General features: G+C 35.4%; 3 protein-coding genes across 6 annotated transcripts in view; 2 read left to right on the top strand and 1 right to left on the bottom strand.

The window, feature by feature from the left end:
- Positions 1-8: 8 nt before the first annotated feature.
- LOC138327527 (uncharacterized) lies at positions 9-6,842 on the top strand. The gene is made up of 4 exons (XM_069273694.1): positions 9-150; positions 1,490-1,566; positions 1,896-2,045; positions 2,174-6,842. Exons 1-4 carry the CDS (start codon positions 123-125, stop codon positions 2,729-2,731), a joined length of 813 nt encoding a protein of 270 aa, XP_069129795.1. The 5' UTR covers positions 9-122; the 3' UTR covers positions 2,732-6,842.
- On the bottom strand, positions 6,450-20,368 carry LOC138327526 (pleiotropic regulator 1-like). The gene is made up of 14 exons (XM_069273693.1): positions 20,250-20,368; positions 19,498-19,604; positions 18,904-19,034; positions 18,422-18,472; positions 16,971-17,055; positions 16,628-16,697; positions 15,868-15,963; positions 15,329-15,421; positions 13,865-14,014; positions 11,027-11,221; positions 10,520-10,638; positions 9,832-9,971; positions 8,996-9,189; positions 6,450-7,575 (listed from the first exon to the last, which is right to left on the bottom strand). The coding sequence occupies exons 1-14, from the start codon at positions 20,256-20,258 to the stop codon at positions 7,516-7,518; spliced, it is 1,500 nt and encodes a 499-aa protein (XP_069129794.1). The 5' UTR covers positions 20,259-20,368; the 3' UTR covers positions 6,450-7,515.
- A 230-nt stretch (positions 20,369-20,598) lies between these two features.
- The window catches only part of LOC138327524 (minichromosome maintenance domain-containing protein 2-like), a 38,354-nt gene continuing 33,617 nt past the window's right edge, over positions 20,599-25,335 (top strand). For 2 of the 4 annotated variants that reach the window (XM_069273689.1, XM_069273690.1), the window contains exon 1: positions 24,979-25,108. Coding sequence is in view for 1 of the 4 variants with exons in the window: in XM_069273687.1 (XP_069129788.1) it covers positions 24,995-25,108 (114 nt within the window). In the remaining 3 variants the exon portion in view is untranslated. Of the gene's footprint in view, positions 20,627-24,978; positions 25,109-25,335 lie in introns of those variants that run through there. The other 2 variants (XM_069273687.1, XM_069273688.1) reach the window with 2 other exon arrangements.

Here is a 25,335-nt window from a genome sequence, read left to right as displayed (position 1 = left end):
TCCGACCGGATAAACGAAAGCGCCCCTGATCTTACAGTAGCATAGTCTGAGTTATCGCCCCTGTTTCCTACTTTCGGTTTCGGATTCACTACCGGTAAACAAACTCAGAAGACAACATCGCCATGAAACCATTGATGAGTAGCCAATCCGGTAATAGATATGCAAAATATTTGGTCATTCTCCTGAAATGGATGTCATATATGATTCTAAGGGCAGTGTGAACTTATTTTGTATAGAAATGTTTCCGTTTTTTTTACATGTACGTTACATCTACATTTGTACGTCATGGATATATTTGCTGACATGTCCTTCCTGTTACTGTTTATAATAGTGTGAAATGTTGATTGTTTAACATGTGTCGTTAATTCTGCTAGATGTTGACATTCTATGTTGTTGAGATTTTATTAATGCCTGAATCTATATATATGACATTGTTTACTTTCATTCAAGGACGTATATGAGAAGGATAAGTGACACTGAGTTGTAGGCAAAGACAGCGCAGGCGCTTTTGTGTTTGTGCACTGACCGTGACGTTGGCGACGATTGATTTCCTTTGATATCTGCCGGCGCAGCCTTTGATGTAGCATGGGGGTGCGAGGGATACCGTCTTACTTTCTGAAGCCTGCTGTCATTTCATGAGCTGTCGTATTTTTTTAACGATAGTTTAAGACATTTCTTCTAAATCTTCCGTCTTTAAAGCAAGTTAAAAACGTTGTGAAATTTAATCAACTTTACATTGGTGTTTCGTTTGACTCGATAAGATAAGTATTTGTTGAGAAAAATGGTTTTTATTCCCGGTTTATAAGCGTCTCGCGTGGTGTTTAGTAGTGTAAAGTGACAGACACGAATCCTTCTCACTTATAAATCCTTGCTTTCATTACTTCATTAATGTAAACCTTGTTTTTACAAATCTTCTCCAGGCCTATATGTAGACTAGCTACTACACAGTAGCTACTCATTACATAAATTTCTGACATTATAGATGTATATTTCAAGTTTGTTAATATATTATTTGTGTTAATTTTGTAATTATAACCCAATTTTTTATCTTGATTAAAAGAAATCAGGGAAAGCACATATTATAAAGGAGACCAACCACAAGAAGCGAATTTAAAGCTAAAGTTCATAAGGAAGATACTGATATAAGGGATATATTTGTACTTAGCCCTGTGATAAATCTTCTATCCATGTAGTATGTCCTCTAATGTTGATTGCCTGACAATTTAGCTGTAGAAGAACATGTACAGCTAGGAAAAATACACACGATTCCTGTCAAGTGCCTTGACCAGGAATCGAACCTGGATATCCTGTGTGAAAAACTACGACTCTGCTGACTGAGACAAAGAAGCATATACTCCGTCAGCTGAGTAACAACGAGACTGTATTTAAAACTATCTACAAACCATACCAACAGCTCCTTTTACATATAGCAATTAATTTGGAATCTTTCTACTTCTGGTATTAAAATACAAATATCTGTTTCCTTTAGGGGAGCAAGGTCCACCACATCAAGAATTGACACTAGACATGATGTGTTCTGATCCTGCCATTAGGGAAGCTTTCTCAGTAAGCTAATGAATTATTAGTATGATTTAATGTTTCATCAGAAATTTAAATGACAAGTGCAAAAGATATGTTTATTTTCTCAATCAATGAGGCATCCCTTGGACATGCTTTAACTCAGAACAATATTTATATTGATGAGAAAACATTGTTCTTTGAATCATTGTTTTCAGGCCTCACAAGAAAAAATCCTACATTATATATTCATCATTCACGGTGACAATTTTTTGCAAATTTACTTGGATTGCGAAATTTGCGAAAGTAAATCGCACGCAAATAAAAGTTGGTTAACAGTAATATAGTATCTTTTAAATCTTTTATCAATACAACAGGACCCAGAAACAAGTAAAATATTCCAGAAAATTGAAGAAGATCCAACAGTGTTGGGAGAGTACACCGGAAATGTCAAGGTACAGAGATCCTTAAGGCTGATATATGATATGCTTCAAAAACATATGCCCACTAGTCGTCCTCCACAACAGGTAAGTCTGTACCACTTCTGATTTGAGAGTTGATTTCTAACCATCCATTAGTAAAGGTGACAATAGGCAATTTTGACTGCATTTTTGTCATTTGTAGTAGTGCTACATTTTTTGTTTCTTCTTTTCAGTCTCAGGTTACAGAGGGTGAGGGAGGTCAAGGTCAAAGGAATGCTTTTGCTCAACATGTATTACAGAATTTCCCTTCTCTGGACGGAGAGGGATCACAGATACAGCAGATATTTCAGCAATTTGCTGGAGGAATGAGCCAATCGATTATTCCAGCATTACAGGGATCCCTGTCTCAGAATGGACATCCTTCTCCAACTGAAAGTGGTCTACAGTCTCTATCAGATTCCCTGAATGGACTTGCACAGTATATTCCTAATGGACAAAATTTACACATTCCCAATGGACAGACTCCTAATGGTGATACTATTAATGCAGACACTTTTTTTGAACACAATACCAATGGACATCCTCTCTCTAACCTTCCTGATCGGGAGACTTTCCTATCAACTTCTCCCAGAGGAGGTCACCCTCCTATTCCACTGCCAATGAGAGAATCTCCGAGGTCATTAACAAGAACACCGGAATCATCTTTCTCTGAGCTGCCTCCAAGAAATGGAAATGATGAGAACCAGGTCTCAGTCCTGCCTCCTAAACCGAAAAAGAAACCACCAAACTAGCTGATGACAGCCTACTGAACAGAACATGAATAATATAACACCAAACTAGATGATGACAGCCTTCTGAACAGTATATGAACAATATAACACCAAACTAGCTGATGACAGCCTACTGAACAGTACATGAACAATATAACACCAAACTAGCTGATGACACCCTACTGAACAGTACATGAACAATATAACACCAAACTAGCTGATGACAGCCTACTGAACAGAACATGAACAATATAACACCAAACAAGATGATGACAGCCTACTGAACAGTACATGAACAATATAACACCGAACTAGCTGATGACACCCTACTGAACAGTACATGAACAATATAAAACCAAACTAGCTGATGACAGCCTACTGAACAGTACATGAACAATATAACACCAAACTAGCTGATGACAGCCTACTGAACAGTACATGAACAATATAACACCAAACTAGCTGATGACAGCCTACTGAACAGAACATGAACAATATAACACCAAACTAGATGATGACAGCCTACTGAACAGAACATGAACAATATAACACCAAACTAGATGATGACAGCCTACTGAACAGTACATGAACAATATAACACCAAACTAGCTGATGACAGCCTACTGAACAGAACATGAACAATATAACACCAAACAAGATGATGACAGCCTACTGAACAGAACATGAACAATATAACACCAAACAAGATGATGACAGCCTACTGAACAGAACATGAACAATATAACACCAAACTAGATGATGACAGCCTACTGAACAGTACATGAACAATATAACACCAAACTAGATGATGACAGCCTACTGAACAGTACATGAACAATATAACACCAAACTAGCTGATGACACCCTACTGAACAGTACATGAACAATATAACACCAAACTAGCTGATGACAGCCTACTGAACAGTACATGAACAATATAACACCAAACTAGATGATGACAGCCTACTGAACAGTACATGAACAATATAACACCAAACTAGCTGATGACAGCCTACTGAACAGAACATGAACAATATAACACCAAACTAGCTGATGACAGCCTACTGAACAGAACATGAACAATATAAAACCAAACTAGCTGATGACAGCCTACTGAACAGAACATGAACAATATAACACCAAACTAGATGATGACAGCCTACTGAACAGTACATGAACAATATAAAACCAAACTAGCTGATGACAGCCTACTGAACAGTACATGAACAATATAAAACCAAACTAGATGATGACAGCCTACTGAACAGTACATGGACAATATAACACCAAACTAGCTGATGATAGCCTACTGAACAGAACATGAACAATATAACACCAAACTAGATGATGACAGCCTACTGAACAGTACATGAACAATATAAAACCAAACTAGCTGATGACAGCCTTCTGAACAGTACATGAACAATATAACACCAAACTAGCTGATGACATCCTACTGAACAGTACATGAACAATATAACACCAAACTAGCTGATGACACCCTACTGAACAGTACATGAACAATATAACCCCAAACTAGCTGATGACACCCTACTGAACAGTACATGAACAATATAACACCAAACTAGATGATGACAGCCTACTGAACAGTACATGAACAATATAACACCAAACTAGATAATGACAGCCTACTGAACAGTACATGAACAATATAACACCAAACTAGATGATGACAGCCTACTGAACAGTACATGAACAATATAACACCAAACAAGATGATGACTGCCCACTGAACAGCACATGAACAATATAACACCAAACTAGCTGATGACTGCCCACTGAACAGCACATGAACAATATAACACCAAACTAGCTGATGACAGCCTACTGAACAGTACATGAACAATATAACACCAAACTAGATGATGCCACCCTACTGAACAGTACATGAACAATATAACACCAAACTAGATGATGACAGCCTACTGAACAGAACATGAACAATATAAAACCAAACTAGCTGATGACAGCCTACTGAACAGAACATGAACAATATAACACCAAACTAGATGATGACAGCCTACTGAACAGTACATGAACAATATAAAACCAAACTAGCTGATGACAGCCTACTGAACAGTACATGAACAATATAAAACCAAACTAGATGATGACAGCCTACTGAACAGTACATGAACAATATAACACCAAACTAGCTGATGACAGCCTTCTGAACAGTACATGAACAATATAACACCAAACTAGCTGATGACAGCCTACTGAACAGTACATGAACAATATAAAACCAAACTAGCTGATGACAGCCTTCTGAACAGTACATGAACAATATAACACCAAACTAGCTGATGACATCCTACTGAACAGTACATGAACAATATAACACCAAACTAGCTGATGACACCCTACTGAACAGTACATGAACAATATAACCCCAAACTAGCTGATGACACCCTACTGAACAGAACATGAACAATATAACACCAAACTAGATGATGACAGCCTACTGAACAGTACATGAACAATATAACACCAAACTAGATAATGAAAACCTACTGAACAGAACATGAACAATATAACCCCAAACTAGCTGATGACACCCTACTGAACAGTACATGAACAATATAACACCAAACTAGATGATGACACCCTACTGAACAGTACATGAACAATATAACCCCAAACTAGCTGATGACACCCTACTGAACAGTACATGAACAATATAACACCAAACTAGATGATGACAGCCTACTGAACAGTACATGAACAATATAACACCAAACTAGCTGATGACACCCTACTGAACAGTACATGAACAATATAACACCAAACTAGATGATGACAGCCTACTGAACAGTACATGAACAATATAACACCAAACAAGATGATGACACCCTACTGAACAGTACATGAACAATATAACACCGAACTAGCTGATGACTGCCCACTGAACAGCACATGAACAATATAACACCAAACTAGCTGACGACAGCCTACTGAACAGAACATAAACAATATAACACCAAACTAGATGATGACAGCCTACTGAACAGTACATGAACAATATAACACCAAACTAGATAATGAAAACCTACTGAACAGAACATGAACAATATAAAACCAAACTAGCTGATGCCAGCCTTCTGAACAGCACATGAACAATATAACACGAAACTAGATGATGACAGCCTACTGAACAGTACATGAACAATATAAAACCAAACTAGCTGATGCCAGCCTTCTGAACAGTACATGAACAATATAACACCAAACTAGATGATGACAGCCTACTGAACAGCACATGAACAATATAACACCAAACTAGATGATGACTGCCCACTGAACAGCACATGAACAATATAACACCAAACTAGCTGATGACTGCCCACTGAACAGCACATGAACAATATAACACCAAACTAGCTGATGACAGCCTACTGAACAGTATATGAACAATATAACACCAAACTAGCTGATGACACCCTACTGAACAGTACATGAACAATATAACACCAAACTAGATGATGCCACCCTACTGAACAGTACATGAACAATATAACACCAAACTAGATGATGACAGCCTACTGAACAGTACATGAACAATATAACCCCAAACTAGCTGACGACAGCCTACTGAACAGCACATGAACAATATAACACCAAACAAGGACATAGTCATTCAGATCCCCCGCAAATGGAGATATCAAAGCTTATATGACATATATAATATAGCATAATTATGGTAAACTGATCAAAAGAATAATTTTGGGAAAAAAATACAAATTTTATTCATATTACATCTTTCAACCTGAAAGTACATTATTTGCCATGATTAAAAGAATCCTTCCCTATTACATTTGTACAAACCACTATTTATAACAAATGGTTTTGTTTGCTTACAAACTTCAAAATTAGTATTCCAGTAATGTACAATGTACATCAATTCTGTATTGATGAAAATGAATTTTAATAATGTACATCATTTCTTTATTATTAGTTATGAAAAATAAATTTCAATAAACTTATTTATGTACATTATTTCTGTATTATCATTGATGAAAATGATGGCTGAATCTATGAACAATGACTGGTGAAGATGTCATATTGAACTTATGAAATAAAACAGGACTTTGTCCAGTAAAACACACCATTATTCAATGTTACCAGTGATTGTGATAGCCTATAAGCTATGTCACTGGAGCAAGTAAGCATCCCATTCTATCAATAGATCTGTAGTGTATATGAATCGACAGACTGTTGACCAATCGTGTACCCAGTCACACGAAATGGAATAGACTGTAGAGGGCTTGATTAATGAAGACAAATCAACCATTTAGACAATTTATCAGTTAATTACTGGATCTACTCTTACAACAGTCCGGTCAATCCTTGAAAGAACAAGTTACACAAGTGTCCATCTCCAGCGTAATACATTGTTTATCCTTCACTACTGATTCAGTATCTCTTCTTTCTCTGGATGTCTGGTCGTCAGTTAATAGATTCTTTATCCTTCACTACTGATTCCAGCGTAATACATTGTTTATCCTTCACTACTGATTCAGTATCTCTTCTTTCTCTGGATGTCTGGTCGTCAGTTAATACATTGTTTATCCTTCACTACTAATTCAGTATCTCTTCTTTCTCTGGATGTCTGGTCGTCAGTTAATACATTGTTTGTCCTTCACTACTGATTCAGTATCTCTTCTTTCTCTGGATATCTGGTCGTCAGTTAATACATTGTTTGTCCTTCACTACTGATTCAGTATCTCTTCTTTCTCTGGATGTCTGGTCGTCAGTTAATACATTGTTTGTCCTTCACTACTGATTCAGTATCTCTTCTTTCTCTGGATGTCTGGTCGCCAGTTAAGGGGATGAGATTCTTCAGTCTAAAGTTAGAAAATAAAACATCAATAAGAATCATGTATCATATGTAACACTTATTTCCAGCAGAGCTGTTGTTTTCCTACATTCATTGACAAATTAAAACTATTTCAAATTTTTAAATATACCGGTACTATTATTGAATATCTTGAAATTAAACTGATTCTTAGATAGCACACTGTCAATTTAATTAAAATTAGATTCACAATTCCACTCCACTACGGTGTTCTATGATATGTTCCAATACTCTGTTGCGGGTCACATCAGCATGACCCTTGAACTTAACAAGGAACATCTCAGAATTAGCCATTTTTACTTCTGACAGAATCAACCACACCAAAGACATCATATAGGCAACATGCTGATAGGCTATCCCTAGGGTGTCATGGTGTTGTTAGATCTTGTATTGGGGCATATCATAGAGAATTGTAGTGGAGTGGAATTAAAAGTCTTATTTCAATTAGAGTGGCACTCTCAGCTTAATCATTTCATTTTAATGTTTTCATAAAAACCACACATGTGTGGTGCTAATTTTTGACTCTCGCCAGGTGTGCAACTGTAGCAATGTTGTAACTGCAGTTGTCTCCCCCTCTGAGCCTCATTCAAGCATATCACTACAGATTTGTTTGTTTTTATCTGTTCTCATAATGAGCGAATATTTCTGACAGTAATTTTCTGGATTTTAATGCACAACAGTTTTCTAGTAGGTCTTCTCTGCTACCTTGGGGCGATGATTTGACCGTTCCCTCAGTACCATCAGTACCATCAGTACCATCAGTACCAAAGAAACAATTGTAAAGTCTGTAACCATTGTACAAATGTGGTCATACACATAGGTTTCCTTATTCTGAATTAACTCATCTAAATAACTTCTTAGATTTAAAAAATGCCAAATAAATAAACACATGAATCAAGTATAGTCATACAGTGCTCCAGATATTTTTTAAGAGGACTAGGGACAGGGGTATAACTCTGACTTCTGTGTGAACCCAAAACTTAACTGAGTTGATATTTCAATAAAAATTATGTTGTTATAGCACGAAGTTATCTATGATAAGCTAGCAATTGTGCATATTTATCTGAAAAAAGAGCACTGTGACAGTTGATGTAGGCTCTTGAAAAAGACTGGAATTCATATGGTTTACTAAATTTGTTCTGATTTTATTTCTAGATGTAATCGCTCATACTATTTGAGTAATTAAAATATTGTAGGGGTAATTTGTACATATTCATGCAGTTTTTAGGGGTAATTGACAGATTTACATTACTTGTTAACTGGAGCACTGGTCATAACAAACATTTACACATTGGAACTATAAAATCGATCTTACATCCTCTAATAGAACATGAAGTAAGAGTAGAGAACACGATGCTTTTCAATACATGACATTCCCAATTGGAAGCACTAATTTGTAAGTAACTTACAGCTGTCTCATCTTCTTTGTATATTTTGATCGTTTTGTCTGCCTCAGCTGTGATTAGTCGACTACCACTCTGATCATACGTCATCGCGAATATTCCAGATTCCGAGTCGATCGAGCCAGGTTGGGCAGTGGCCTGTATCCTCTGGAAGTTATAACCAGTCCTCCAGTCCCAGAAATACATGGAACCATTGTCAGCTGTAGGACAAACAAAAGCAATTTAATCATAACAGATCAGTCATGTTCATTATGAAAGATAATTCTATATTGAAGAAACTGTCATGAGCAAGGAGCAATTTAACACCCATGTACATTGTATATGATCACATGATCATGATTGAAAACATTCAATGAAGGATAACTTATAGGGATCACAGTTCTATGGAGAAAAATAACAACAACATAATAGCCTTTACTATTTCTATACAATTGTATCTTTAATACGGTTACGTAGATTTATCAACAAGTTATGAAAAAGGTCTCCGAAAACCAGGATAATTTAAGAAAACTTTTGATGAAGTATAATACTGTTTTAATTATATGCAATTTACGTTTTTTGGTGCTATAAATTTTTATTATAAATTAAATTTAAATATGTAAGTGCAGAGATGAATTAATAAAATTGTAAATACTAGATGCTAATGATATACATAAAATGCAATTAGCACAATCATAATTCTATGCAAAATCTCTGACATGAAAACTGCAAAAATAAGATTCAATATCATTAAAATAAGTGAATTTACTGAAAACAACAATAAAGGCCAAATACTACTATGGTGTTGTATGTTTTGTTGGCTTAAATAAACTGAAAATGAGAACAAAAATGAAAGCACTTACCTCCTGAAACTAAGACACCGTCTGAATTTAGGGCCAGAGCATTTATGATAGAGTTATGTCCTGACAGGTTCTGTATGAAGTTGCCATCTGGGAATTTCCATTGTTTTATGTTATCTGGGGATCCTGATGCAAAGCTATACCTGAGGAAAAAACATTAGGTATGCTAATACATAAAACTTGTAGGTAACTTGTAATCCTTCGTGTCATAGAATTTTCACATGCTAAAGAAGAGTTTTGTCTCATTGTCACTTGGACTTAAACACCAGACAATATATCTAACAAAATCCCCATAATAGTTCTGCCATTGAATAATTACATATAACATTACAGTTAAAGCTTTTTAACTCAGAAGTCGGTGGGACTAACAAACTTATAATAATCCTTGTATTTGACTAAAGTTTTTGAAATACTTAGTGGGAATTTTGTAAGGGGCAAAACAAAATACATGCACAGTCTAACTTGTCTATAAAGACTACCAAAAGGAGCAAGAAAAATGGTCTTTAAAGCCAAGTGGTCTTTATACACAGGTCAAATTGTGTTGAAATTGAACATTTTGGACTTTATACAGATTGAGGTATAAGCTAAGGCAGGTTTGATTATACTTCAAATTAAACAGGGCCTTTCAGTTATACCAATATATGTGAAAAAAGTTGTGGTGTGTAGTCGTTTTAATACAAGCACGACTTACTGCGTAGGATGAAGAGCGACTGCTCGGACACTCTTTTTATGATTGGTCAGTGTGGCCCTTGACCGACCTGCAGCCAAGTCCCACAGTCTGATAGTACAATCGTGACTACCTGTTATCACCTGTAAATAAGCAAGTTAAACTTCCATATTTAAATTGACACAACAATACATGTATACAAAAATCATTTTCAATACAAGCAGTGTATTAGAATATAGTGACAAATAATCTTTACTACAAATACTATATAATAGCTAGTCAAGATTTGTTTTTGCAATTTAATTGTATTGAGAGACAAACTAGTCATTCAATTTGTTTCTGTTGGTATATAGTCATTTACGTTGCAGCTGTTAACTAGGAAAAGTTTTGATTAGAAAATAAATTCTTTATTTCTCCATACCTCGTTGATTTAATAACAGAAACTACTTTTAATCTTTTCATTTTGTGCAATGAATATTTTGTATCAAAACCTTAGAGAGTAGTTTTAGAAACTATATAACATAATGTTACCTGTGGTTCTGAAGCCTGACATTTGACACTAGCCACTGTGTTATTGTGTCCTGTTAGGGTATGTACACAGGCTTTACTGCGGACGTCCCACACACGCGCCGTGCCGTCACGCCCACATGTTACTAACACATCAATGGTTGGGTGGAGATCCAGGGCATATACTGCACTCAAGTGGCCATGGTAATGCCTAGTGGTCTAAACATAATAGAATATTTTTAATTATTAGTTCAATGTATAATCGACTTAACAGCGAGTACTTAATTAGTAATTAAGGTTTGGGTTTCATTGGTTTAACATCCTATTAACAGCCAGGACGCGCCATGTTTGTTGGTGGAGGAAAGCCGGATTACCCGGAGAAAAACCACAGACCAGTGGCCAGTACCTGCCAACTGGCCCACATGGGATTCCAACTTGCGACCCAGAGGTGGAGTGCTTGGGGTATTAACAAGTCGAGACATCTTAATCACATGGCCACCACGGCCATATCATGACTTACATATCTGACTTAATCATTAAAAAGGTGCCACAGCCTTTCGTATTTTGTAACATAATTCTGATACAATTATTATGATATGAATTGTTAAGTAATTTCAAATAAACAAAAATCTGTATAATGTACATATTGAAATACATGTAAACCAAATTCAAAGATTTTCAAAATCCTAAATCAAATATTTCTTAATTCTAAACAAGAGGCCCAGAGGGCCTGTATCGCTCACCTGGTTTTTTGTTAGTAATTATCACAAGACTCTGACAATTAGAAAAATAAGCAAATTGACTCCCAAAGTTTAATTTTGAATCACAACCATACAATGATGCTATTGATACCATACAAATATGCTATCCAATACACAGGTTCAGAGACAAAGTAATTTATATGAAAATAGTAGCCTAATTGACCTTTTGACCTCGCATCTATTGCCGTCTAAGGCCCCGGGGGTCAGCCCTATCATTTGTACAATTTCAAATACCAGCCCTATAAGGATGCTACCATTGCATTATAAGTGCTCTTCCATTCTTAGTTGCAGAGAAGAAGTCGTTTATATGGAAATAGCTAAATTGACCCCTTTTGACCCCACCCTTCAGGCCCCCGGGGGGTCAGCCCCATCATTTGCAAAATTTTGAATCCAAACCCTATAAGGATGTAACCATTGCATTATGAGCGTAATCCCATGTTAAGTTGCAGAGAAAAAGTCATTTATATGGAAATTGACCACTTTTGACCCCGCCCCTCAGGCCCCCGGGGGGTTAGCCCTATCATTTGCACAATTTTGAATCCCCACACTATAAGGATACTACCATTGTATTATGGGTGCTATACCGTGCTTAGTTTCAGAGAAGAAGTCGTTTATATGGAAAGAGCCAAATTGAACCCTTTTGACCCCGCCCCTCAGGCCCCCTGGGGGTCAGCCCCATCATTTGCACAATTTTGAATCCCCACCCTATAAAGATGCTACCATTGCATTATGGGTGCTATACCATGCCTAGTTTCAGAGAAGAAGTCGTTTATATGGAAATAGCCAAATTGGCCCCTTTTGACCCCACCCCTCAGGCCCCCTGGGGGTCAGCCCCATCATTTGTACAATTTTGAATCCCCATCCTATAAGGATGCTATCATTGCATTATGGGTGCTATCCCATGCTTGGTTTCAGAGAAGAAGTCGTTTATATGGAAAGAGCCAAATTGAACCCTTTTGACCCCGCCCCTCAGGCCCCCCGGGGGGTCAGCCACATCATTTGTACAATTTTGAATCCCCAACCTATAAAGATACTACCATTGCATTATGAGTGCTATCTCATGCTTAGTTTCAGAGAAGAAGTCGTTTATATGGAAATAGCCAAATTGACCCCATTTGACACCGCCCCTCAGGCCCCCGGGGGGTCAGCCCCATCATTTGTACAATTTTGAATCCCCACCCTATAAGGATGCTACCATTGCATTATGGGTGCTATCCAATGCTTGGTTTCAGAGAAGAAGTCGTTTATATGGAAATAGCCAAATTGACCCCATTTGACCCCGCCCCTCAGGCCCCCGGGGGGTCAGCCACATCATTTGTACAATTTTTAATCCCCACCCTATAACGATACTACCATTGCATTATGAGTGCTATCTCATGCTTAGTTTCAGAGAAGAAGTCGTTTATATGGAAATAGCCAAATTGACCCCATTTGACCCCGCCCCTCAGGCCCCCGGGGGGTCAGCCCCATCATTTGTACAATTTTGAATCCCCACCCTATAAGGATGCTACCATTGCATTATGGGTGCTATCCCATGCTTGGTTTCAGAGAAGAAGTCGTTTATATGGAAATAGCCAAATTGACCCCATTTGACCCCGCCTCTCAGGCCCCCGGGGGGTCAGCCCCATCATTTGTACAATTTTGAATCCCCACCCTATAAGGATGCTACCATTGCATTATGGGTGCTATCCCATGCTTGGTTTCAGAGAAGAAGTCGTTTATATGGAAATAGCCAAATTGACCCCTTTTGGCCCCGCCTCTCAGGCCCCTGGGGGGTCAGCCCCATCATTTGTACAATTTTCAGTTAGTAGCCCATAAGGATGCTACCAGTCAAATTTTGTTGAAATCCGACCAGCGGTTATGGAGAAGAAGTCGATTGTTGACGGACGGACGGACGGACGGACGGACGGACGACGGACGACGGACGACGGACGACGGACGCCGGACGCCGGACGCCACGGTATGGCATAAGCTCACCTTGGTCCTTCGGACCAGGTGAGCTAAAAAACAAAAATCTGTATATTGAAATAAAAAAAATAAAATAAAAATACTGAAACAGTTATTCTTTTAAGAAAATATAATGGACTACAGTTTACATTACCTTATTGTATTCGAGGTCCCAGCACCTGACTTGTTTGTCCTCAGAGCAGGAGAAGAGATATGGCTGTCTGGGGCTGACACAGAGACCCCTTACTGAACTGATGTGGCCTGTTAGGGAGAGCTTCAGGGTCCCACTGGCCAGGTCCCAGATCTGATAAACAGAGTAGGGTACAAACATCAGGTTTATAAAGTTAGGTGACTTTAAATGCTAAGTTTGAAGGGATATTTACGATATATAGGCATATGTTAAAGTAAGTAAAGATGCTAGAAAGTAACCTACAGGTTATTTAAATGGAAAGTTTTATGTTTCAGTGTCTAGATAATATATCATTATCAATAAAAATGTATGTACAGCACCATCATAAATATGTGTAAATATAACTGTGATTTATGCCCACAAGTTTTTGTTGTGGTTGTAGCTGTAAACCACTTTAGGTTGACCACATATACATTATTGTATAATTTTGCAAGCGCTTGAACACATATTATTTTTTGCAAATAATTGTATAAAATATATATTTATCAACTTGAAAATATGGTATATGAATGCCAAATTTTCAGTAAGAGGCCTTGATCAAAAATTCATGTGTTCTGATAAACAAATATTATGTGTTCACGAATATGTTGGAAATGATGAAATGTTATGTATTGTATATGCGACAAGAGACCCATAGGGCCTGTATCGCTCACTGGGTTTGAATTGATGAGTAATGTTCTGAATACAGGTTCATTGTTTTTTTGTTTTGTTTTTTTTTCTGAAGGAATTTAAATATTTACCTCTAATGTCTCTATTGGGCCCCAATCATTCTGCTCAAGGAGGTCAGAGCCAAAATTTATATTAATTCTGTTCCCCTTCCTCAGAGGATGTTTCTGACCAAATTTGGTTACAATCAATGCAGAACTTTATAACTACATAGTAGCGATTTAAAGAATTTACCTTTAATTCCCCTATTTGGCCCGGCCTCCCTGCCCCAAGGTGTTCAGGCCCACATAAAAGTCTGTTCCCTTTTCCCAGAGAATATTTCTGGCCAAATTTGGATGCCATCCATATAAAACTCTATGACTTGTAGCAATTTAAAGTATTTACCTCTATTTCACCGATTGACCCCATCCCTCCTGCCTCCGAGGGGTCAGAGCCAAAATTTAAACAAACTCTGTTCCCCTTCTCACAAGGATATTTGTGGCCAAATTTGGTTACATTCCATGCACAACTCTATGACTAGTAGCGATTTGAATGACTTACCTCTGTTTCCCATATTGGGCCTCGCCCCTCCTGCGCCCTGGGGGGTCAGAGCCAAAATTTATACAAACTCTGTTCCCCTTCCCCAAAGGATGTTTTTGGTCAAATTTGTTTAGAATCCATGCGAAACTCTTTGACTAGTAGCGTTTTAAAGGAAATGTTGATGGACGGACGGCCAGGTGAGCTAAAAATTAAGAGGTTTACAGTATAACATATGGAACATACCTTTATCATTCTATCACCTGCTCCTGTGGCAAACCATTGATTCCCTGGTTCCACTGCGATACATCTCACCCATCCCAGGTGGCCACTGATTACCTGTACATTAAATATTACCAATGTTAACATGACACAATCCAAACAAGTTATCAAAACAAGAAACAGTAAATAACATTTATCTATTGTATCTCTTATTGATGTAAATTTAATTTTTTCGTCACTCTAATATTTTTTTCTGTTTAATGTAAAATATGTTTACAAAGTTTTGCTATTGAGAATGAATCATAATCATTGTACATTGTATTTACACAATTTATGGTTATAACCCATTGAGTATTTTAAAAGTGGACAATACTTATTTGAGAACTACAACATGAATTACAAAGCAAATCTCAAATTGAGCTTCCAGACCATTACATGCTAAAAGATATATAAAATTATACTGATTTACTTACCATGAATGTAAAAAAATTGCATTATTGAAGTTTGATATGAATGATGAAAGTAAGCCATTGACTAATTTACAATAAACCTGCAATATTTACCCGGTATAACTTCCACGGCGGATGCCAGGATGGTTTAGGCATGGTGGGCGCCTTCTTTGGAACCAAAGCTTGCTGATTACCAATGGAAACTAAAGCCTGTCAAATAAACCAAATAAATTATTTTAACATGTATTAAATCAATATCTAACTGAGAAATATTTTTTGAAAATATTCTTCATACATATATGTACTCACTTTTGCATTGGAAATAAATAAATATCACTGTCCCAACAACAGAATAGCAAGCATTTATTACAATTATAACCCTAAATTTTACACTTTTAATTTAAACTATTCAAAACCTATTGAAAGAATGCATAAACATTACTTTTCATACAGTTAACGTACGTGTTTAGTTGTATTATTATACTTTCATTGTATATATTTCTATATTAATTACTTCTTTATACTGGTTAAAATCAGCTACAGCCTGAGAATTATGGTCACAGAATTTAAGTCTATTTTCGACAAAACACACAAGATTGTAAGACTTTTAACTTTCAAAAGGTATAAAGGATAGGAATATTTTTAATGTAGATAAAACTAGAGGCTCTGTCAAATATTTTTCTTTCATATCACATCATTTCTGAGAAGTAATATGTTTTCTGCTCCTGGGTCTAGCCTTTGACTTCAACATTTTTAATATTAATGACGTCACAATATTTTCTTACCCAGCAGGTGCTTGTGCAATACTATGCACAGGTTTATTACGTTTATTGGATAGGCCTACCTGTCAAAGGATGATGTAGGAAAAACTTACTTTAGAGGGATCTGATCTGTCTGGATGTTTTATATCATAGACTCCAGATCCAGCAGGTGTGTCCATTAATCTAAAGGGAAGAAAAGTAATTACCAGTAAATAGACTGACTAATTAATGACACCAATCAATGAATAAAGCATAACTTATGTACAAAATGTAAGTCAGAAGTTTGAAATTTTGAAAACACATTCACAAAATCACAAGAAGTGTACAAGAAGTTAATCCATAGTGTTGGCATTAGTATATAATACTGAGGTCTAGAAAACCTTAACTACTAAAAGCTGGGGTAATATGAAGCTTTCTCGGAAATAAATATAACAATAAATTGATCAGTATATTTACCTGTTTTTCTCATACAAGGCCATTTCCATACTGGAGGCCTTGCTAGGATCTGTGTGCATGGATGTTCCATCTGTTAGCTGGATACCTATTGAAATAAGAGATAGTGTAAGTGACAAAATATTTATAAGTGAAATAACAAAAAATTCATGGAACAGTCTAACTAGATATAAGATTTGATATATACTTTGGGTATTTTGATACAGTAATGTCTTTAAAGAAAAGAGTAAAATATATGTGCTTCTTCAAACATTATATTGCATCATGTTTTGATCTATAGGAGACATAAATCGGTATGTCCAATTCATGATCAATACTTATGGTAAAGATATTTTATTTTTTCCTTTGATGGGAATTACTCATTCATTTTACCTGATGACATCTATGACCTGACATTAAACACCTTCAGTGATGAAAAGAAGTCATTATCAAAATATTAAATTAATTTTATTATAGCTTTTGGTTATGTTTAACAACCGTTTACGCATAAATACATAATAAAAACATTTTGTTGAAGCGAGAGTTTGAAAAGATACAGTCATTCAGGAGTTTCATTATCAGATGCTACCCGGTACTTTTTGCAGGTTAAAACTAGCTGTGGTACAGCCTTATTTAGCCTTAATTACATTAAATAGCATATAGATAGTACAGAAAAGTACCCTCTGAAATTGCAATTGTACTGCCGCTCCTGAAAGATAATGAAACCCCAGGTCATTATTGTCCCTTGGTATGAATCATAATGCCATACAAATATACTAACCAATACAGAACTTACTAGATGAAATTCCAGTGTATGTTTATATGTGAGATGTAAGTACCATTGTTATTATATGACTGTGAGTTTTGCCGTTTTCTGATTGGTCTAGACCGCTTGGACAAGTCTTAAAAAGATACAATGTAAACCTGAGACCGATGAACACCTGTTCAGAGGTTGATATTGCAAATCCGGTAACCTGGCTATAAATAGACACAGGGAATTCCCTGTCTCTTCCACATTTTTGACCAATCAAAATAGAGCATTGCCAATCATCTGGCAATAGCCAAATCCAACATAGCAGACAACAGTGAGGTAGGATAAGGAAGGATGTTTTAACACATTTTTAAAGTAGCTTTATGTTCGAAAGTTATATTGTGAAGAAGTACTAAAAGGACCAGCTAAGGATATGTGGATGAAGATTTAAAAAAATAAAATCAATTAGTTATTGCGTTGTCCTTGCCTCAAAATTGATCCAAGTAACAAATTTTGTATCATTGTATTGTTTCATATAACAAAACAATTATTGACTTTTGAAGGTTAATACGAGGAATTGTTAAATCTTTGAAAGGTGATATTTCCCTCGGCTTTCAGCCTCGGAAAATATCACCTTTCTCAGGTTTAACAATTCCTTGTATTAACCTACAAAAAGTCAATATTTGTATATTATTACTCAACATAATGTTGTACAATGACTTACCTGAACCTGTGGGGTAAGGATGTGTGCCCAAAATGGTAGTATCCTGGTTTCCTGTTATTAAAAATAGACATAATCATATAGTAGTATGCACATATTCTCATCAGGCTTTCAATATGAAAATGATTTTGCCAAAGATAATATCTTTCATCATAAGTGTATAATAATGTTGAATATATTCTGAATCTTAACCTATTAATAACCTTCAATATGGTGGTTTCGAAATCCCAAAACAATATGGGTTAAGTATTATTAACCGTTGATTAGTCCCACCTTTCATGTCAAGTGATGACGTCATAATCACCAGAAGGTGGGACTAAACGAAAATAAATAGTACTTTACCCACTTGTTTTGGGATCTCGGAACCCCCGTATTGATTATTACATCTTTACCACTTGGTCACCTTAGCCTAGATATCAGAATTTTTATTTGAATGCAATATGTATTACAATATAAACTTCACAGTACATATACACTGTACATACGATTCCAGTTATTTTCATCAAGAGGTTTGATGACATCATCTTTGTTTTGCATCTTGTTTCCTCCTTCCTTTGGCATGTCTTTTACAAGAGCATATTCATCTGCTATTTTCAATTTTCTCTTCAATAATTCACTAAAAAGAAAGGGGAGTGGTTCTCATTTGTTTCTTGTCAATTTTTATCATGAAAGCACATAAAGTTATACATGTCAATATATTTTATTTGCTAATATAAAGACAAGAAAATCTTCTGCACAAATCTTGATTTTCTTTTTTTTTAAATCATACATATAAATATGTATAGAACAAACAGTACTAGTTCATTCAATGAATTACCTAATATCACTATGTCAGTAATTTTGTCAAACTTGAACTGGAAAATAAAACTTAATCAAGGAGCTGTTTGTTAGCATTATTATAATAAAAGACATTGTGTAATTAGCAATCATAAAATGATGAATGAGTTTTTCTATTACACTTACAGCACAGTTTATTATAAAAATATACATACACCTAACTACCAAGTATATTTATTAAACCTGTCCTGTATGATTAATGAATGAAGTTTTGCCTAATTATCATCTAAGAATTTACTAACCATTTTTGATCTTTAGCTGGAGTATTGCCTTGATCAGCAATGAACATATCATGAGTTCTCTTCAGAGAACGGAACACCAATGTGTGCACAGAATGTTTTTGCACGTCCTGGAAAATGAATTAATAAATAATACATAACCCTTTAATCAACTTAAAACTTAGCTTTTTATGTCACATTCTACATATAAACTACAACATATCAAACAGATACAACCGATGTAAAATAGATCTTTCTTGCACAATAATGATATACTAGTCAAACTTTATGTACCCGTGTATTTTTCTTTAGACAAGATATACTTGAGATTCACATACAAATTATGCATTGATACTGTAAAATTAATATGATTTAATGATAGAAAGAATCCCAATTGACATGACTGTATCTGTGTAAATGTACAACTATAAACAATTGCAAATAACAACTGAATATGGGCATTTATCAGGTTTGGGACAGCATTAGCATAGTCCTGCATTTGGGTAACAGTCCTGAATTTTAGGGATCATGTTTATTTTAGATTCAAATGATAAAACAGACATACTTAAATGCATCGCAATTTTGAAATAAGGTTGAACGTATACGTATAGATCACACGTACAAACTATGTACAAAGTACGCATTCAATAAATCAGATACAGATACAGTCAGCTGGACAGTGTGTCGACAATAACAAAATCCAATACTTTAGAGTAGACATTGCAATATGGAGGCCAGATATACTATTTTCTGTATGAAATTATCATTGAACTTACCTCTGACATTTTTATCTGCTTGATTGTGATGTAAGTGACAGAATTATTCCAGAAAATATCCTAAATACCGGTAAAACGTGCAACACACGATTACCAAGCGTCCATCTTGAATGTTAATCAAGCCAAGTATTCAAAAGTACTTCCGGTAGAATTATTTTTATTTTCAGGAAATCCTTTCGTATTAAAACTATGATTATTACATACAGCGTATGCTTCAAAAATTTAAGAAATAATTTTTCATTTCAAATAAATGCTAAAAATGTAAGATTTTTTGGTGAATTGATTAAAAGCTGTTCAAAACTGTATATTTGGAATTCAACTTACTTGAGTTAATTAATATATCAAGAACAACGTCGTCTGCGAAGATTGGTGAGCGGGTAATTTGATAGGGCAATTTTAGCGACGTTTCACTTACATTAATCCTGTAATATTGTCTATTTATGCATGTAAATATGTATGCAATGTAACCTCCGGGACGGGAGATGACTTATATAGGCTTGCCTGTTGTCAGATCCCTTTAATATTTGTTATTAATAAAATATGTTGAAATGAAACGCTAAAATGTAAATATTAGTTATACCCCTGTTCTGATCTGTTTGACAAGCTGAAATGTTTCATTATACATAGCCGATAGCATTATCGATATCCCAGGCGTCATATTCACCAACATTCAAAACACTCACCTAAAATCGTCACTTTTGACGGATGGTGATAAACCAAAGAAGAAGAATAACATCACAAGAAAATTCTATATGGATGGCCTAAGATAAGGTTACAACACCAGAGAAATCTTCTTATTAATTAGTAGTATAGTAGTTTTCCAACACAGGAACACATTATGTTCCTCTACACTGGACTCAAATTAATGATAAAAGTTAATTACATTACAGTTAATTTTCCGGTTATGGCATGGTTGCCCTATATTTGTAAATAATATCATGTTTACTTAAGAATTGATCAAGTCTGTTTTTAAAAGTGTTTATGTTTAGAGCTGATACAATTTCCTCTGTTAGACTATTCCACCATTTAACTGTTCGGATCGAAAAGCTGTTTCCTCTTTTGTTGGTCTTAAACTGTTGTAAAGATCATTTTGATGCGACCTCGACTACCTTCTCTGTACTATGTTACATCTTTCCAAAGTTTTAAGAATTTATAAGACTCCTTGTCATAAACATTGTTTGTTATTTTAAAAATTTCAATTATGTCTCAAATCCTTCTTTATGTAAAAGTAGGTAGTTTTTAGTCTTTCTTCATATGGTAGTTCTTTCATGCCTTTTAGACTTTTCGTGGCTCTTCTCTGTACAGATTCAATTTTATCGATATCTTTTATTCTAGTTGGTGACCACATAGAGCTTGCATAATCATCATGTGTTCTTACTAAGCTTTTATATAATGGAAGAAAAGTTTTGTCGTTCATGAAGTGAAATGCTCCTTAAAAGTCCAGATTCATCATGTGTTCTTACTAAGCTGTAATGGAAGAAAAGTTTTGTCTTTCATGAAGTGAAATGCTCCTTAAAAGTCCAAAAATCTGGTTTGCTTTGTTTACTCTTTCGCTTATGTGATTTTCAAAAGTTAATTTCGGGTCAATGATTACTCCAATATCTTTTTCTTTTCTGTGAGTTGTAAATCCTTTCAAAGTAAATGATATGTTGCTTCTGTTCCATTTCTTTGTTTTGTGTTTCGACCAACTGACATACATTTACATTTCTCTGGGCGCATCTTCAATAACCATTTGGCGCCCAAACTTTCCATGGTATTCAGATCATCTTGTAATATTGATTTGCCTTCAATATTTTTAATTATTCTAAAAATTTTCGTATCATCAGCAAAGAGATACATATCAGATTTTACAATGTCTGGTAGATCGTTTATAAATATTACAAATAATAATGGTCCCAGGACTGACCCTTGTGGGATACCCTATGTAACCTCTTTCCATTCAGATTTTGTGGAGTTTATTGTTACTTTCTTCTTTCTTCTAAAAAACTTGATATCCAGTTGATGATTTGGTCGGAAATGTTATATGATCTTATTTTACTTCTCAATCTTCTGTGTGGCACTGTATCAAAAGCCTTTTGATAACCTATATACATGTATATATATACAATCAATTACATGTCCATTATCCATAGCTGCCGTCCATTTATCTAGCACCACCAATAGTTGCAGTGAAGTAGATCGACCTGATATAAATCCATATTGTCTTGAAGAAAACAGTTCATTTGAATGCATATATAGTTATTGATGTGCCCGCGAACAACAATTTCCATATAACCTTACATATAACGGATGTAAGGCTAACTGGCCTGTAGTTTCCTGCTACCTTTTTATCTCCTTTTTTATGTATTGCTCATACTCGGACAAGCTTCCATTCTTCAGGGATAATGCCCTCACGCAGAGTTTGGTTGAAGATTTGTGCTAATGGAATTGATATACTCTGGGCAGTCTTCTTTAGGAATTCTTGGTGCATTTCATCGAGGCCTGGTGACTTGTTGGGATTCAGGTTTTAAAGTACCTTGGTTATCATTTCACTGGTTATCGCAAGTGTTTTCATGCTTTCGTTGATTCTTTTTGGTGCTAATTTTGGTATGTCTCCATTTTTTTCTTGAACAAATACGCTTTGGAAGAATTCTGCTAGTATGCCTGCTTTTTCTTTTTCCGATGTAACCTTTCTAGATTTGTTATCTTCAGGATTTTCATATACCTCTATTATTTCTTGCTTTGATTTTGATTTCGAGTTTATATATTTCCATATTAATTTAGGGATATGTTAAGATCTTGCTGCCAATGATTGTTCAAATTTCTTGCGTAGCTTCCTTGTCTCCGACTTAACTTAATTTCTTATTTTGTTATATTGTTTCTCTACTTCAGGGTCAGATGTTTCTACTACTTTTCTTGAGAGTTGATGTTTAAGTTTTATTTTTGCAAGAGTACTTTCATTTACTGGAAACTGGTGTTTTTTTTTTTTTGCTAGTTTTAAAAGTTCTTGTTGGTATATGTTTTTCAATGATATTCTGAATAATGTTCTTGAAATTTTGCCAATTTTCGTTGATTTCATTTTGCTCCTCCATTGCCTCTTTAGTTAGTGTCTCTAATTTGTTGATAATTTCCTCGTAGTTTGCCTTCGAGTACTGCTTTTTGCTTATATTTCTACAAGTAACCGTTGTGTTGCATTCGATGCTGGTAAGAATTACGCTATGATCACTCTTCCCCAGAGGACTCTGGTATTCTATTGATGATATTGTGCTTTCCTTGTTAGTTATAAGAAGGTTTAATACACAGGGCTTTTTCTCGCTGCTTTGGGAATGGGGCCTATGGCTTTGAATTTGGGAAAATGTGCGACAAAACAAGGATTTGGGAAAAATTATGAAATATGAAATAAAGCATAACGAATAAGAATTTTTTTTCCAATGTATTTTATGTACTTTTCTGAAGCCAATTCACAAATATTTAAAGTCTTAACCAACTAAGCTCATGTAATATTTTTGGATAGTTTTGAAAGAAATTTTGATTTTGGAAAATTTAAGGCTTGAATTGGGAAAATTTTTAGAGGTTTTGCCATGGGGAATGGGGCCGATTTTCGGCCCCAAATCATGATGAAAAAAAGCCCTGATACATGAGGTTTATCATTCCCTCTCCATCTTGTAGGTCTAGTGATTTTTTGCTAAAAGAAGTTGTCCTGTAAACAATTAAGAAATCTATACTCCTGAGATCTGTGCTGTCACTCATCGTGTTCCACGTTTTCCAGTTTATTTTAGGGTAGTTGAAGTCACCCATCATTACTAGGTGTGTGTAGTTTTTATTTGATACTACATTGATCAGTTTTATTAAATATTCGTTGTTCTCATCTGTTCCACTATCCGACCTGTATATCAATCCGATTCATATCCTTTTGTTTTTGTTTAGAGAAATTTCTACAAATATGTGTTTCTATTTCCACCTCTCGTGTCAAAAGCATTTTGTGTATGTAGATAATCATGCCCCTTCCTACGTTATTGTCAATGTTTTTATCAAACATATTGTAGTTGGTGTTGCCCGCAATGGAAAATTTCTATGGCTTCATATTTAGCGATCTAGTTTTTGGTTTAACCTCTGTAACTCCAATTATGTTGGGATTATCGCTGTTTATTCTCAGAGCTATTTCGGAAAGTTTATTTTTCAGCTGATCTGCATTAGTATATAAGCATGTAAGTTTGGAGAATGTGGCAGTGTTTTGTTTACTATCCAATTTTCTCTTGCAATTTAGTCTTGCCTTACTTTGATTTTCATTACTTTTCTGGCCCATGGGGGCCCCGAACTTTGAAGGTAAATTCCCCTGATTGGTGAGAGTTTCTTTTCTCTATAGCATCATTCCATAGTTTATTTTCTTGCTCTCTTTCAGCATTTGTGAGATCATTACTGATCTTTGTATTCTCTTAACCATCTTCTCGTAGATGGGAGACAATACCGTCGATGTTGGCGATTTGTGGTTGGTGGGGGTTGGTGCAGAGGCGTGTGAAGTGTTATGAAAAGTGTCTGAAAGTGAAGAATTTTTTTGTTAATTTTTTTTTGCAGCTTAAAAAGGCATAGAATTTAGTTTATTGCACTGTCTTTGACCGGGATGTGTGCCTTGAATGTTGTGCTTTGTACTGCTGCTTCCGGTAATTTAACAGATACAAACAGAAAAATGTAATGTGCAATACTGTATACACATATGGTTAATGTTTATCACCCAATCTTTATTTTTTCAGATAAATCAGCTAAGTATGGATATTGAAGAAAAACTTGAGATCATTGAGGCAGTGGTGGAATATATGGATATGACCAGTAACTTAGAAAGGGTGAAGTCACAGTGTTTACACTATAACAAGTTAGAAAAGGTATCTATAAAAAAAATTAACGTGTAAACCGTATTTGGAGAGAAAAAATCTTAAAGAGATTAAATCTCAGATTTTCAACAAACTATATTAATGTTTAACGAAACATATTTGCTTTGTTACCCGAGTACATGTGTTGGCTTGCCTGTTGGAGTCAGTCCAGTCATACTTGTTTTTATAATTGATCATTTTAAGTCAATTAGGATTCTGGCTAGAGAATAAAATATTAA

The sequence above is a fragment of the Argopecten irradians genome, chromosome 7, assembly GCF_041381155.1.
Source record: "Argopecten irradians isolate NY chromosome 7, Ai_NY, whole genome shotgun sequence".
Classification (NCBI taxonomy): Eukaryota; Metazoa; Mollusca; class Bivalvia; order Pectinida; family Pectinidae; genus Argopecten; species Argopecten irradians.
Note: the sequence above shows the minus strand (reverse complement) of the source record. Positions and strands in the feature narration are given on the sequence as shown.

Coding starts and splice junctions, on each gene's coding strand:
- LOC138327526 (XM_069273693.1), bottom strand. Junction 19,035..19,497: donor CCAGCTAAAGATCAAAAATG/GTTAGTAAATTC, acceptor CTTTCTTTTTAG/TGAATTATTGAAGAGAAAAT. Junction 9,972..10,519: donor GTCGCTCTTCATCCTACGCA/GTAAGTCGTGCT, acceptor TTTTTTCCTCAG/GTATAGCTTTGCATCAGGAT.
- LOC138327527 (XM_069273694.1), top strand. CDS start 123: ATGAAACCATTGATGAGTAGCCAATCCG. Junction 1,567..1,895: donor CCATTAGGGAAGCTTTCTCA/GTAAGCTAATGA, acceptor TCAATACAACAG/GACCCAGAAACAAGTAAAAT. Junction 2,046..2,173: donor CTAGTCGTCCTCCACAACAG/GTAAGTCTGTAC, acceptor TCTTCTTTTCAG/TCTCAGGTTACAGAGGGTGA.